Source organism: Austrofundulus limnaeus, unplaced genomic scaffold (assembly GCF_001266775.1).
Source record: "Austrofundulus limnaeus strain Quisiro unplaced genomic scaffold, Austrofundulus_limnaeus-1.0 Scaffold306, whole genome shotgun sequence".
NCBI classification, from domain to species: domain Eukaryota; kingdom Metazoa; phylum Chordata; class Actinopteri; order Cyprinodontiformes; family Rivulidae; genus Austrofundulus; species Austrofundulus limnaeus.
This window is the reverse complement of record NW_013952708.1, coordinates 6,385-20,557: the sequence shown is the minus strand read 5'-3', so window position 1 is coordinate 20,557 and position 14,173 is coordinate 6,385. Positions and strand designations below refer to the sequence as shown.

The following is a 14,173-nucleotide window of genomic DNA, read 5'->3' as shown; positions in this document are numbered from 1 at the left end:
TGTGTGTGTGTGTGTGTGTGTGTGTGTGTGTGGGTGGGTGGGTGTATGTTTGTGTGTGGGTATGTAGGTATGTACGTATGCATGTATGTGTGTGTATATGTGAATGTGCCTGATTGTGTGTGATGGTCAGATGTTGGCCTGTGATGGACTTGCGACCTGTCCAGGGTGTACCCCGCCCCTCGCACTGTGACTGCTGGATATGGGCACCAGTGACCCACGCGACCCTGAAAAGGAAGAAGCGTGTACAGAAAATGGATGGATGGATGGATGGATGGATTTCTGTTGATTAGCGGAGGCGGATTTCTGATTTATTTAAATTTACAGTCTTTGCTGTAACGTGTTTTGAGGTTTGAAAGCCAATGGAATGTCATGTTTAGAGAATGAACGTCTCAGTTTTTGAAAGTCCCACCACATACGGAATGACCGCTGGCTTAGGTCTGGGTTTGGGGTCTTTATTTTCACCTGGTGGTTGACTGAAGGGATCAGGGCACTAATGATCTATTGTTAGGCTGATGGTCCTCCTTTGCATGTGAACAGACAGCATTTGTGTTCGTTAAACCTGCTTGTCCACCATGAGGAGGCAGTGCTCATAGGACTGAGTTCACCTGAAACTCCTCAGACTGAAGAATTCTCTTGGAGGAGAGAGAAAACTTTTCATTAAAGAAGAACCTATCCAGAGGACCTACTTAATTTTTATTTATTTATTTTTCTACCTGGATTACTGAGATGCATCAGGATATAGTTTATTTATTTTGTTTTGTTTTGTTTTGTTTTTTGGTGATATTGTTTGGAATTACTGAGCCTGTCATAATAATCCTTGACTATTATTTGCCTAAATCATTACCCTGAAGTTTCTTCAGACCAGCTGTATGTGGTCTAAACAAAATGCATATTTCCACACTGGGATCTTAGTGTTTCATCCTAGCTGCTGTGTCCTCCATTCATGTGTCAATCCAGACTTTTTCCTGCTGGACAATTTCATTTCTCTTGGAAAAAAAATTCTGTTGCATTATAAAGGACAATTTATTATGCAACAGTTATTTTAGGAGGAAATCAAATATTTCAGGAGTTAGTTGGACTTAGATTGACTAGTAATTTATTAATCTCTGTTGGCAGGATCTTCTCTAAAGACCACTTCAAAACAAAATATGCTGTTGATGAGATGCACTACACCTGTGATGTAAGTATTTTAATGTTTTTCTTTACAGCTGATACAGCAGAATCTTTTTTTTCTTTTGAGTGTTTTGTTTGCATACAGTATGAAAGAAATAAACTTGTGAGATCATTTTATTATTTTTTTTTGTTGCATGAGAAATTGTAAAAAGTATTTGACCTTACCTAACAGCTGTTTCCCATCACAATGACTAGTCTAATAGGATACAGATATGCTAAAAAAATTCTTGGCTGACTTTCATATTTTAGTTTTGTTTCACAGCTTAATTTTCACACCGGTTTTGAACAGACCACTCATCTGTAAGCTGTTCCTAACTGTCTGTTCTGGGAGTTTGGGTAAATGTTTATCAGTGTTGTCAGCAGATTCCCAGGAGAACAATAATGTTGGATTAACAGCTCTGGAGCTCATTTTGGAGATTCATGAAATGCATGTTAATACATTAAAGTAGTCCAGTAATTCTACACTTGTTTTTGTATTTACACTTTATTCTTATGACTCATCCTTCTGACACTCAGTATTTATACATCTCAGTGCATGCATGAGGTGTTAGATTTCTTAATTAGTCACGTTTTACTTTTATCAAGCAACAGCATCTTAACACTGTAGGATTAAATTAGAAAAGTCTGGTACTCCTGCTTAAAAAATCTTTACAGCTTCACTCACATAATACAGTTTATGACTTCCACTGTTTATAATTATAGACCAAGTGTCCACATTTTACCCATTTGTTGGGAATTGAGGCCAGCAGCATTCATTTAGTGGGAGTTGCCGTGTTGTATATTTGGAACCAGAGTCTGTGCACTCGGGATGTGGTGCATTCATACTCTTCTGCACACAATCATGATGTAACATAGCCTTTATTTTAAGCATAAAATAACCAATTACTGATAAATATATACAAAAAATAATGTTTGAACATTTATTATTATTTTGCAAATGACAATGGCAAGACTTAAAACTTGTACTGTAACCAGTTTATAGAGAAGCTGCCCCCCCCCCCAATCAAGTTAAATGAGTATTTTAGGAATAACACCATTGTAAAGATAATGCATTGACTAAAAGTGACACTTGCACACCACTGAAGGTCAGATCCCAGAATCAAACCTGTCCAGTTTACAGAAAAGAAAAAAACTAACCATCTCTGAATACATTTTTATATTAAGTCAAATTTTTTCATATTTTTGACAATATTTTAGAAAATAGACTTTTTCTTTTTTACTAAAAAAGCTGTTATTTGTTTAAGCTAAAACTGACAATGCTAAAGTCACACTACATTGTTAGTAAGGAGTCAGTTTGTTGTGGAACATAAAGGTTGTAGCAAAGGTTAGAAACATTCTTGAGTGTGCTCTTTCGTTGTGTTGCTTGTTACTGGAGAGGCCACAAAGCCAGAGTGACCTTTATTATGAAAACTAAAATGAGCAGAAAACTGATTCCTGCCATTGCTGAAGTTCTGCAGCAGATCATCCTCTGCTAATCATCTCCTGCCTGCATTCCTGCAGATTGCTGATGTCCTGTCCAACCTGAATCCTGCAGTTCTCCTCACATTGGTAACCACATGATCACAGTTCACAATGTTTATTTTTATTGATTGATTATATACAGTACAGTTTAGCTCAGATTTGACTGCCTATTATTTTATTCAAATGATTCACCTGACATTTTTTCTGCAGCGTGGGCAGAACACTGATAGTGGGAGCACCACCCGTGAAGCCTCTTTTGAAGGAATCAGTCGGTGTGTTATTTAACATCACTTTGTAATAACGTAAAATGATTTGCTAATGAAAGTTCTTTGTAAGATATATACAACAGATTAGTAATGTATGCTGAAAGTATGTAGAGGTGTTTGTTGATTTATGTAAAGCTGTAGATTCATTTGTTCATTAGCTGCTCCTACATATATATGAACAATATGAAATAACACCGTAGATGTTGGTAGTTATTGGTTAAAAAGTTATTTGGACAGTAGGTTTTTAATGTAACATCAGTTCTACAGAATCACAGTAAATGGGAATAACCTGTTGTGTTCCACAAAGTTCAGTATTGGGACCGAAATTATTTATAATCTAAATAAATGATTTTATCTCTCCTTGTTTTGTTAGCTGGCTTCTTCCTTTCATAACTGCACATTTTTATCACTCGCACTCATATAATTTATGTAAACTATTAGTAGCACTTGGGTAATGTTGCAGCTTTTTTTCTTTTTATCAGCTTTCAAGTGAACAACACCATTTTACACCCAGTCATTGTGGATTGGTGAGTAGAATACTTCTTTATTTTTTTCCCTTCTTTTGTCAGACATTACTTTTCATAATGAGCTCTGTGCTTGCATGCTTGTCTCTGGTATAAAAGTTGAAAGCCTTTAGATAATAAAACATTTCTTGAAATGAAAAATAATGTTTTTTTTTTTCTAATTTACAACTGCAGAATGTGGATGTTCTTGCTTGTTTAATAATGATTTCTTCTTAATAATTATTGTCAACAGCTGTGTAAGAGTGAGCTTAAGGTGAATTAAGCTTTTCCCACATCTCTCATACACAAGGTTATGGGGAAACTTTTACCAAAGTATTTCTCGTTACTTGTTAATATCTTGACTGTGCGAAGTGAAAAGTGACACAATAAGTGAACGTTCAGATGAGTTCAAGTTGATTCATAAAAGACTATGCAATCATTTATTTATACAAATTGAACAAATCATAAGTTACACTTGATTGTGGTTATTCCTATAACAAGCGTCAGAGTTAAATGCGATAAAACCCGCGTCCAAATTTCAATTCACATCAACTCAGATTACTTATATAGAACAGTAAAACGTCAGTTCTGATGTTAACAACCAAACAATTTTACTGGCAYTTTTAGCGTAGGTTTTGGCAAATTAAGAACAAGGAAAGGAGGAAAGTAAGATTAGTATGTTACTACGACTTTTACTTTTATCAAAGTGTGGGTCAACCGGAACTGCACGTCTTTTCTAAGCTCAGGTTCCACATGACACGTCACTCCGAACACATCAGCTTTTACCTAATGATGGCTACTTAAGGCACCCTCGGGGTAGGAGCTGGCTTGCCTCCGATCAGTCAGGGAACTGATGTCGGCTCACTTACCGGTCATTGGCGAACAGGTGTTTTTCCAGGTAACTTTCRTCTGTTTCAGTCCAAGCCAGAAAAATTCAAGCCGTATCCGGTTCCTCCTTCCAAAATAAAATCTCCCCTTGGGAGTTAAAAACACACTTAGAGGCTTGGCCTCGGGTTGAGACCACCGGCAGGCGTGTCAGGTCCCTGGCTGTGAAGTCCTCCCTAGTTAGCTCATGGGATCAGACTTAAAGCCAAACTGAGGTTTCTCYGGAGAGAMTCCCAGCTGTCTTCCTAGGTTGGAATCAGGAAGAAGAGTGTGTCGCTCAAAGCCGTCCGGGTTAGTAAAAGAAACGGACGAACTTTGGTTCCGCCCTCAGGCTTAGAGATGAGTCAGAGAAAGAAAGATAAAGATTTGCCAGCCGGCGCCAGCCCAAGGTTAAAATTCTGTGGTTGTACAACAACATGATATGATAACCTCTTTTCAGCTTTCTTTTGATAGACTAAGAGAAATCACTGCAAAACATTTATGATGATTACTTAACATTTCTGTTTTATAATCAGTTCTGAACCTTCTGTTAGTCCAGATAAATGAAAGATTTTCTCAGGAAAAATCCACAATTATTTTACTGTGTTCACAGTAAAATAAAATCAGTGATTTACATAAAAACACAAAGAAAACATTGTAATCAGATTCTCTGTGATTTTTTTATACCATTATTAATCTTTAAGGCACTATAAAAGAATAGAAGTGGTTCCACTTTTCCTGTGACAGTCATTATCATGATTTAACAAATGCATAAACATTCTTAGTTAAGCAACAAATGAATCACAAACAGAAGAGATTGTTCTGTCCATTATCTGAGAACTGAGGGGTTCTCTTCCACGGTTAGAATGACCTGTCATGGCCTAAATAGAGTTCAGTTTGTGACAGAGTTCCTGTCCTCTCGTCAGGCCTGTCCGAGGCCTGCTTCGAGGCAGTAAATCTTGTTTCTTCACTCGAGGTGACCCCTACAGCTGATTTACATGAGGTCTTGTAGCAACAGAAATGTAAAATTTACTTTGCTTGGTGTTTTATTTTACAAAACTATTTTACTGTATTTTAAAGAGTTGGTTACTCTTTGTTTTGTCTATGTTTGCAGTCGTGTTGTTAAGACTGATATGGAACTGGAGGTCCTGCGCTACACCAACAGGATTTCCAGTGATGCCCATAAACTGGTAAAAGCGTCCTTAAAAAGATCAGATCTATGTAAGGTCACTAAAGAAGTCCAGAGCATTCAACACCCAGAGTACCAAACAGCTGTTTGGAGTTTAGGACTTACCTTACAGATTTAGGGTTTCAGGATTCTCTAAGGTTAAATTATTCAAATGGTATTTATTTAATCTTTCTCAACCATTTCAGAGCCCAGAGGTTAATTCCAATAACATGTCACTGATAATCTGGAATATTAAAACAATATTTAACATTAGCTCAAGATTTAATTGTGTCAGTATGAAAACTCTTTCAAGGTTGAGGAACATTTCCTTTATATGCTGTTCAACCACTGGACGCTTTGTCATCTGAACCAAATTCACCACTACAATTTGACTGGTTGACACATTTACCTTAAAATGTGCTCAATTTGCTAGTAAAATAGACCTTTTCTTTATAGATCATGAAACATGTGAAACCTGGACAACAAGAATATGAAATGGAGAGGTAAGTTTTTTCATTCAGTGGATCTGATGGGACATGCAAACACAATGTCTTGTAGTCATATTWTCTATTTTTTTATTTAATATATTGATTTTAATTAAATTTCTAACTTTTCATCTGCTGTTACTGTTTGAAAACTACAACAAAATGTTGGGCAATTACACTACTTAACTATACAGAGCTGAGATGAATACGCTTAGTTTGAGCACTTATCATATAATGATTTTTTATAAAGCAGGCAAAATATTTTAACCTAAAATGTGCTCTCTGTGAAGCTTATTTCATAATCGTTTCCATCTGACTAGTTTTTGTTTTTTTTTTCCCCCAGTTTGTTCCAACATTACTGCTACAGTAAAGGAGGGATGCGCCACACTTCATACACCTGTATCTGTGGATCGTAAGAATTGATTAATAATTATTAATTGTTTTAGTATTTGATTTTGTCACAATAAAAAGGTACATGAACACTTTTTAAGTAAGACTAGCAACATCATTGTGTCTCAGTACAAAAACACACTCAAGTTTTTTCACCATGTTAAAACTTGAGATTAGAGTTGTTTTTGTATTCAGTAAAGTTTCAGGTTGCTAACAAGCTAACAGATGAAACTACAGCTAATTTAGAAAGCTGACTGCAGTTTTTATACAATATAATGCATCTTTGGTTTTGTTTTTAATTTACAAACTCTTTTTTCTTCCCAGAGGCAACAACTCTTCAGTGCTGCATTACGGTCATGCTGGGGCTCCAAATGACAAAACAATTCAAGATGGGGACATGTGGTGAGTAGCCTAGACTGGTTCTGGATTTGTTTCAGATGTAATTACAAGAAAATATATTCAAGTTTGATTGTCTTTTTTTATWAAATTGTTTGTTATTATTATTATCTTAAACCTTCTGTGTTTGCTGAAGTAGTTTTTATAAAGCACTTGAAATATAAAAATACTTCAGAAATGTATTAAGCAGGTCTGATCTGTTCTCTCCTGCAGTCTGTTTGACATGGGTGGAGAGTACTACTGCTACTCTTCAGACATAACCTGCTCCTTTCCAGCCAACGGCAAGTTCACTGCAGACCAGAGGGCGATCTATGAGGCAGTTCTGAAATCCTCCCGTGCTGTTTTGGCTGCCATAAGACCAGGTTAACATCTTTGGTCTTACTAAGAACACTTTTTCAGACAGAAAGCTCGATGAAGTCGTTTATTTTAACAACACATAAATAGCTTATTCTAAATAATTTGTATTTTGCTGTACAATATTAGATAAAGCTGTGAAAAACCACACCACATGCATATTTTTTTTCCTTTATTTTGGCTTTTTTTTACATTGAAGAAAAATCTTGAAGTTTTCCAAACTGAGAAACCAAAAATTTGAAATAATTCAGTAAGTAAAAATGTTCAAACAAGCAAAGCAGAAAAATGTCATAGCAGTTTTGAATTAATTTTCTCCTATATTAAAGAGTAACTTACCCCAAAATTAACTTTTTTTTAGCTGATAAACTGTCTAGAATGTGTCTAAAATGTTATATAGTACTGTTTCTGTGCTAATTTTGATGTTTTTCTATGTATTTGTTCAAATCTGTAATATTTGGTCTAAAAACGTGTTTTTGCTGCGCATATGGGTAGAGCAGTGGTTCTGCAGGCTAATTTGCATATTGGTTGACGGCTCTCCGCTGTGACGTGGTTCTGCACAGTTTCGTCACAGCGGCTGGTTCTGGTATAAAAGCCTCTCTCTAAGACACGCCCCTGCAGCAGTCAGAGGGTGGAACAGTTAGCAAGCTTAGCATGATCATCTGTTGACCTTCAGCCTCGGGTGGAGAGAGGAGCTGGCTGCTCTCTCTCTCCCCCTCTGACTCTGTCTCTCCACACACACACACACACACACACACACACACACACACACACACACACAGAGAGAGAGAGAGAAAGAGACCAGCCCTCCTGCACAGCGGGAGGGGAGGGGGGGGGAAGAAAGGCAGCAACTTATACAGATTGTCTGTAAGTTATAAGGATTTTACATCATTTTGCAGGTATACGGACGTATAGAGCAATCTCACGGATTTTTTCAAGTCTTACGGATATTTTAAAAACCTCATTTTCAAATTTATCTAACATGTCAGAGCCTATAGGATGATTTAAAAAACAATAAACATCAAACAGCCATCTTCCAACCTGTTCTGCCGCTAGAAATAAGTTAGCTTTTCCTCTCTCCTTTCCTCCTGCTTCGCAGCGAGCGCTTTCATGTCCGCAGCTGCCCCCCCCCCGGGTGCAAGTTGTAAGGATTTTCTGCAAAATTTATGGATTTTTAGGGCTCTTTATACAAGTAAACTACTTTTATTCCTGATTTAAACTAGCGATCGTGAGAGGCTGTGTGCTTTTCTTTTTTTCTGTCAGGCTGTCGGAGCGCTGCTCCTCCTCTGTCCGGTGCTGGTGTGGGGTGAAAATCCTCCACCTCAGACGTTCAGAGATGTAACTGTCTGCGRTACTGTGGTCACTTTCCATGTAGCATCAATTATGCTAATGCTAGCTGCCTGTCACGTTCTCTCGTCCTGGCCACACCTCCGCTCCCTAACCCCCCTTCCCCACCCACACCCCCTCCCCTACCCACTTTGATGAATTTTTCAAATTTTGCCTTGGGGCTGAGTTATCTTTTCACAAGGGGGGTAAGTTACACTTTAAAGCAAATCAGCCCACACTATTGAAGGAAATTTCTGATCAATAAATGGAAGTCTGAATAATATAGCAGAAAACCAGTTGATTCTCTTTTAAAAGGCTTTATTCTCTTCTCTCCAATCAGCTSCAGCAGCCTCATCTGTCAGAAGGCCTCTGAGTCGAACAAACTTGGTCCTATATAAACATAAAACAAACAACCTCTTCTCACATAATGATGAATCAACTTTTTAACATATGTCTGTTCCTGGTAACACCCCTGAAGGTTTTACCATTTATGTCAGATGTTAGAACGTAACAAACTTTGTTTATGAAGACAGGAAGGCCTTGTATGTTAAGACACACACACACACTCATTCTCTGTTTTAAACCGTATGGATTCAATAATCAGAATGTGTAGAAATACAACACTGGATCTAGCGTTCAATCAGTTAGAAAATTTCTTTCACTATCACATTGCCTCTTCTTTGCTTTGCAGTGGAAACCACACATGGGAATATCATCCGTTGTATTTTCAAACATTTGACACTTTGAGCCAACAGTTACTCAGATTTCCACTGGCCTAAAATTCAAAGCATTACACTTCTTCTTTTTGGTCTCACTGGGAATTTGTTTCTCTTCTGAAGTTAGACTAAAATCATGAAGCATTTTAGTTACCTCTAACGTAACATTATCTAACTTATTCTCATTTAAAATAAAATGTGTAGCCTCTGTCCTGTGATAAAGTATCAACTAATCAGACTGATGAAGACCSTTTTTTCACTGAACAGGTTTATTTACTGTACCCCAAGGCCACCTCTGCATAACATTAGGATTGACCTTAAATACATTAGGAAAACAGGAATTTCAACTAATTTATTTTTGGCRAGCCATACATCCCTGTAGTCACCTCTTGGTTTGAAATGGTCAAAAAGATTTATAAACTACCCAAATTTCTGTGTACTTTGCATCCARTGAAAAAGCTGTACGTTTGAAGAACAGGTTTTCTAAGACCTTCAGAAACRCTGATGAAAAACTGCTGAAATCTGCTTTAAAAGATTTTTAAAAAACAGGGTTCTTTGAAAGCAAATATAGCGCAACATAGAATGACTCAAGACTTCTGCAAAATACTGTACCTCTCCTGGAACATGCCTAGAATACATCATCTCTGAATGTTCACACAGGTTAGGAGCAGCAACACAACTCAGAGCCTCACTCAAMTATCTGAGCACTTCACCTCACCCTTGGAACATCAATTCACTCACTGAATTATAAACACTACTCCAGTGCCAGCTGAAGATCTCAACGTGATGAAATCAACACGACTGCATGACCTGCTTTAAGCAAAGAGTGTAGCTGTAGTTAAATGAATCGAAAACCCATCATCCCGACTTTGCTTAAAAATTATGTTTAAAAGGTTATGCACAAAATAGATTATAAAAGGGCCTCGTGACAAAGTTCAGTACCTATCAGCACTGATAAGGACTTCCTACTGGCAAAGACAGCCAAGCTTTTCCTCTGGCTATTAAAAAAAACTAACAGCCTGTAACACAAGGCTCAATACACCTCAGAGTGACGAGGCATTCCCCACAAGACAACACAGTTTAAAGACCTCCCCAGATCAGCAAAACACATGAAGACTGGTTGCATAAACTCCCAAGCACTCTTAATGCTGGTCCAGTATTCCCTATTTCTGTGTTGTCTTAGAGTTTGGATGTTTTCAAAGTTATTTATAAATTTATTGAATGGTCAAATATTTTGAAAATCCTTTTACTGACATCATAAAAAAGATCTGTTATTGTTACAGTAAAGCATAAACCAAGACAACTACAATGAAGATATTTAACCATTAATCTTTCATACTTTAAAAGTTCCAATCACCCATCGTTATTTTAAAATGTATTTTTTTAGGTGTGAAGTGGTCTGAGATGCACCGCTTGGCTGACAGAGTTCACCTGGAGGAACTTGTGAAGATCGGTATCTTACGTGGTAATGTTGAGGACATGATGAAGGTCCACATGGGCTCCGTCTTCATGCCTCATGGCCTGGGACACCTGCTGGGTATCGATGTGCATGATGTGGGGGGTTACCCTGAGGTGAGAAAAAACACTTATGAGATTTTCCTCATCAAATCCAGCAGTCTGTAATTAGGACTGAAACCAAAATGTCTAAACTTAGTAGAAAAAAGAAACATGTTTTTCTTTATTGAATATCAATATCTTAACAACAGAAAAAGCAGTCAAGTAAGTTTGATTAACTGTAATTATAACAGTACTTGAATTTTCTTTTTCTGTTTGGTTGGAAACACTTCAATAGCAGATGTTTAGGAACAAACTCTGTTTTTTTTGTTAAGTAGTAAGTAAGTAACTTCCCATGAACAGGCTTTTCCCAAGAATCTAACAATAATCAATAACTAAATCAAATGTAGTTAGTTAAGCCTAATATTTAAAAAAATGTTGTTTTTTTCAAAACTATTATGTGTTCAAGGGAGTGGAGCGCATTAACGAGCCTGGACTGAGAAGTCTTCGTATGGGCCGTCTGGTCCAGGAGCGGATGGTCCTCACTGTGGAGCCCGGCATTTACTTCATCAACCACCTGCTGGACCAGGCCCTGGCTGATCCTACCCAGAGCTGCTTCATCGACAATCAAGTGCTGGCTCGATTCCGAGGCTTTGGAGGGGTCGGTACACTTGAACAGTTTTATTTGTTTGGGTCTTTTGCTTTAAATTCTGAGACAGAAGAGGGCAGTTAAAATAAACTGATGGTAATTACGGTAATTGACAGCCAAGAGGTTTAGACTATGGAAAACACACATCATGTTTCTTAATATACATATATTTTGCATTGTATGTTTCAGCTCACATTTAGAATAACTTTGTAGTTGCAGAAATCACACAGAAGTCATTTGGTTGCCAGCTCTGAGGGAGTTTATTGAAGTCGTGGTTTTCAGTCAGAACTTAAAAGAACAAGAACCCCCTCTCCGAATTGGGGAGCTCTAGAGCAGAGATTCTTAACCCATGGGCTGTGACCRCCACCTTGAGGGCCTCAAAAGAACAACAGTTTTTAACTTTGGGCTGCAGAGGGCCACGAGACCACATCGATTTTGAATAAGGTGCAATACACCTTCTCGCCACTAGTAGCGGTATTACGCCACTCAGATGTTTTACAACATTTTTAATTCGTTGAAGAAGACGCTTAGATACCAGCCGAGAATGGAAACCTATTTTAAATGAAAAGTAGAAGCAAAAATGAAAGCAACCTGTCAAAAAAAGCCAAAGTTTGTCACTAATATGAAGTGCAGCTTCTGTTTTGACCATGCAATAATTTAAAAGTTCAAAACATTATCAAATACAGTTGCAGATACAACTATATTTTAATTTGCAATTAATCAATTTTTTTGTAGTTTATTTTTAAACATTTTCWATGTATTTTAAAGAAACTTTAAACTTGTCAAAAAGCTGTTGTTACTGTTATTGTTTGTCACGAATATGAAGAGTAGCTTCTGCTTGCAAAAGTGTAGAAAAGTTTTATTTTCATTTGCTCTTTATCAAATTTATTTTTACTTTTTTATTTGAAACATTTAAACATTTTTATTTATTTATTTACCCATAATTTAATTTTTTGAATTGTCAATTTTTTGTTATTGTTTATGTTATATACATATAGGTTATATGCTATTTTGATAAGCCTGAGTGGTCTGTTAACTGACCTTTGTATTTGTTCAAATAATTGTTATGGGCAGGTTACAATACAAAAAATGTTTGTCATAATCATGTCTTGTGGTTATTTGACAGGAGTTTTACTTTTATACTGTAAGGGTATTTAATTTAGTTATAATGCAAATTAAATACGAATTAAACCAAGATTTAGAATAATTATCATTTTGATCCGTACATTGGTAATGTCTGACTGGGCCTCGTGCCGCTTTATGTTCAACAAATTGGGCCCCGAGGTCAAAAAGKTTAAGAACCCCCACTCTAGATCTTATACCTTAGTTCAGATACAAAATGTGTTTTGGTTTTTATTCTAGTGCTTCGCTAACATTAGCATTCCCCTTTGGTGCAGGTTCGTATCGAAGACGACATCGCAGTGACGGCTGATGGTATGGAGCTGCTGACCTGTGTCCCTCGCACGGTGGAGGAGATTGAAGCTTTTATGTCCGACTCTGCCAAAGCTTTCAGTCCAGTTGTTGAGTAACTATGAATAAGAAATATCAAAGAAGTCAGAATTGTGCTACAAAACAGTTATTACAATGATTCCTCAGTATAATTAAGGTTAATGTTCTGCCAACATAATCAACAAAATGATGATCATGGAATTTTTTTTACAAACCCAATTATTAAAACACCCTTGATCATTTGAAAAATACTAACACATAAATTTATGAAAACTTTATTTGTTTGTCATATCATTCACACCTGATGTGTTGGCACTTTTACTTTCCTTAATATTTTCTTATGAGTACTGTAAGAGGTACACATTGAATGTACTAAAACCAAAGTATTACACAAGACCAGTGCTGCGACTGATTCAAAGATTCACTTATATTGCCTGTCAATTTGAAGCTAGAACAAAATGTATTTCACTTTTATTACTACTGTAACCTCAGCAAASATTTGTTTAGACCAGAAATCCTCAAACTAAGGTCCCAGGACCTCCAAGGACCCTAGTTGGAGAACTTCTGGTCTAAACAAATTTTTAAAAAGCATAAATGCATCTGGGGAACAATGCACCAGTAAAACTTGAAGGAGTCTCTGGAAATGTTTCACCCCTGTAAGGGATCCCTTGACCCAAAAAGTGTGAGAACCCCTGGTTTAGACAAATACTGTAAAATAAATATTTTATCCAACTTGATTATGTTAGCAGTCAGGGAGGAAAAACTGAGCATCATCTCTTTGCCTAGCTAGATCTGGTTATAAAATGTAATCGTTATCGAAGAATATAAATACCCATTTGAGAGGCAACACTGAAATAACCTGGTGTGCAGTTTTTATACCAGAAAGGTGTGTTTTCAATTAAGCATACTGTGTTTTCACACCTGGTGAATGGGTTTAACCAACTGATTCAAAGAGGTTATTAAACAATCCATGGCTTTGAAACAAGAACGTGACTYATATTTTTCAGTGTCTTAATAAGTTCAGTGTTTTCCTATTTGATTGTATTTTCTTGTAAACTGGAATAATTTTGATTTTAGTTTATAAGCAATCATTAAAAAACATATAATGACTGAATCTCAAAACACAAGGTGTAAGCTTAAACATTTTTGTAATTTTCTAAAAAAGAATAATAATAAAATAAAAACAATGAATGCTTCTTTTTTTCTGATAAGTGTTTTAAAACATTGACTACAGTGAAAAATATGAATAAAGAATATAATTTGAAACCATGTGCAGCTGATTTGTTGATTAACTTCCTGTGGATGAAGGTTAGTTCAGCCATAAAACATGTATGCTCTACTGAAATGTGTAAGTGTATCATCAGGTACCTTTTTTATGGAGACCTAAAATATGTCATAAGATGAATGAATTTTCAGACACACCAGCATTTATTTATTTGTTTAATTTTTATTTAATTTTATTTATTCATTTATTTATTTTAT

The 14,173-nt window shown here is 36.5% G+C and overlaps 1 protein-coding gene across 1 annotated transcript in view; it reads left to right on the top strand.

Annotated features, from left to right (window-relative positions):
* pepd (peptidase D) overlaps window positions 1-13,882 on the top strand; it is a 20,741-nt gene extending 6,859 nt beyond the window's left edge. Inside the window, exons 4-15 of the mRNA XM_014021803.1 lie at window positions 1,117-1,180; window positions 2,674-2,721; window positions 2,845-2,906; window positions 3,383-3,427; window positions 5,382-5,457; window positions 5,892-5,938; window positions 6,264-6,332; window positions 6,635-6,712; window positions 6,920-7,068; window positions 10,487-10,671; window positions 11,063-11,254; window positions 12,640-13,882. Coding sequence (XP_013877257.1) covers window positions 1,117-1,180; window positions 2,674-2,721; window positions 2,845-2,906; window positions 3,383-3,427; window positions 5,382-5,457; window positions 5,892-5,938; window positions 6,264-6,332; window positions 6,635-6,712; window positions 6,920-7,068; window positions 10,487-10,671; window positions 11,063-11,254; window positions 12,640-12,771 — 1,147 coding nt within the window. The 3' untranslated portion in view covers window positions 12,772-13,882. The remainder of the gene's footprint in view (window positions 1-1,116; window positions 1,181-2,673; window positions 2,722-2,844; window positions 2,907-3,382; window positions 3,428-5,381; window positions 5,458-5,891; window positions 5,939-6,263; window positions 6,333-6,634; window positions 6,713-6,919; window positions 7,069-10,486; window positions 10,672-11,062; window positions 11,255-12,639) is intronic.
* The last annotated feature ends 291 nt before the right edge of the window (window positions 13,883-14,173 follow it).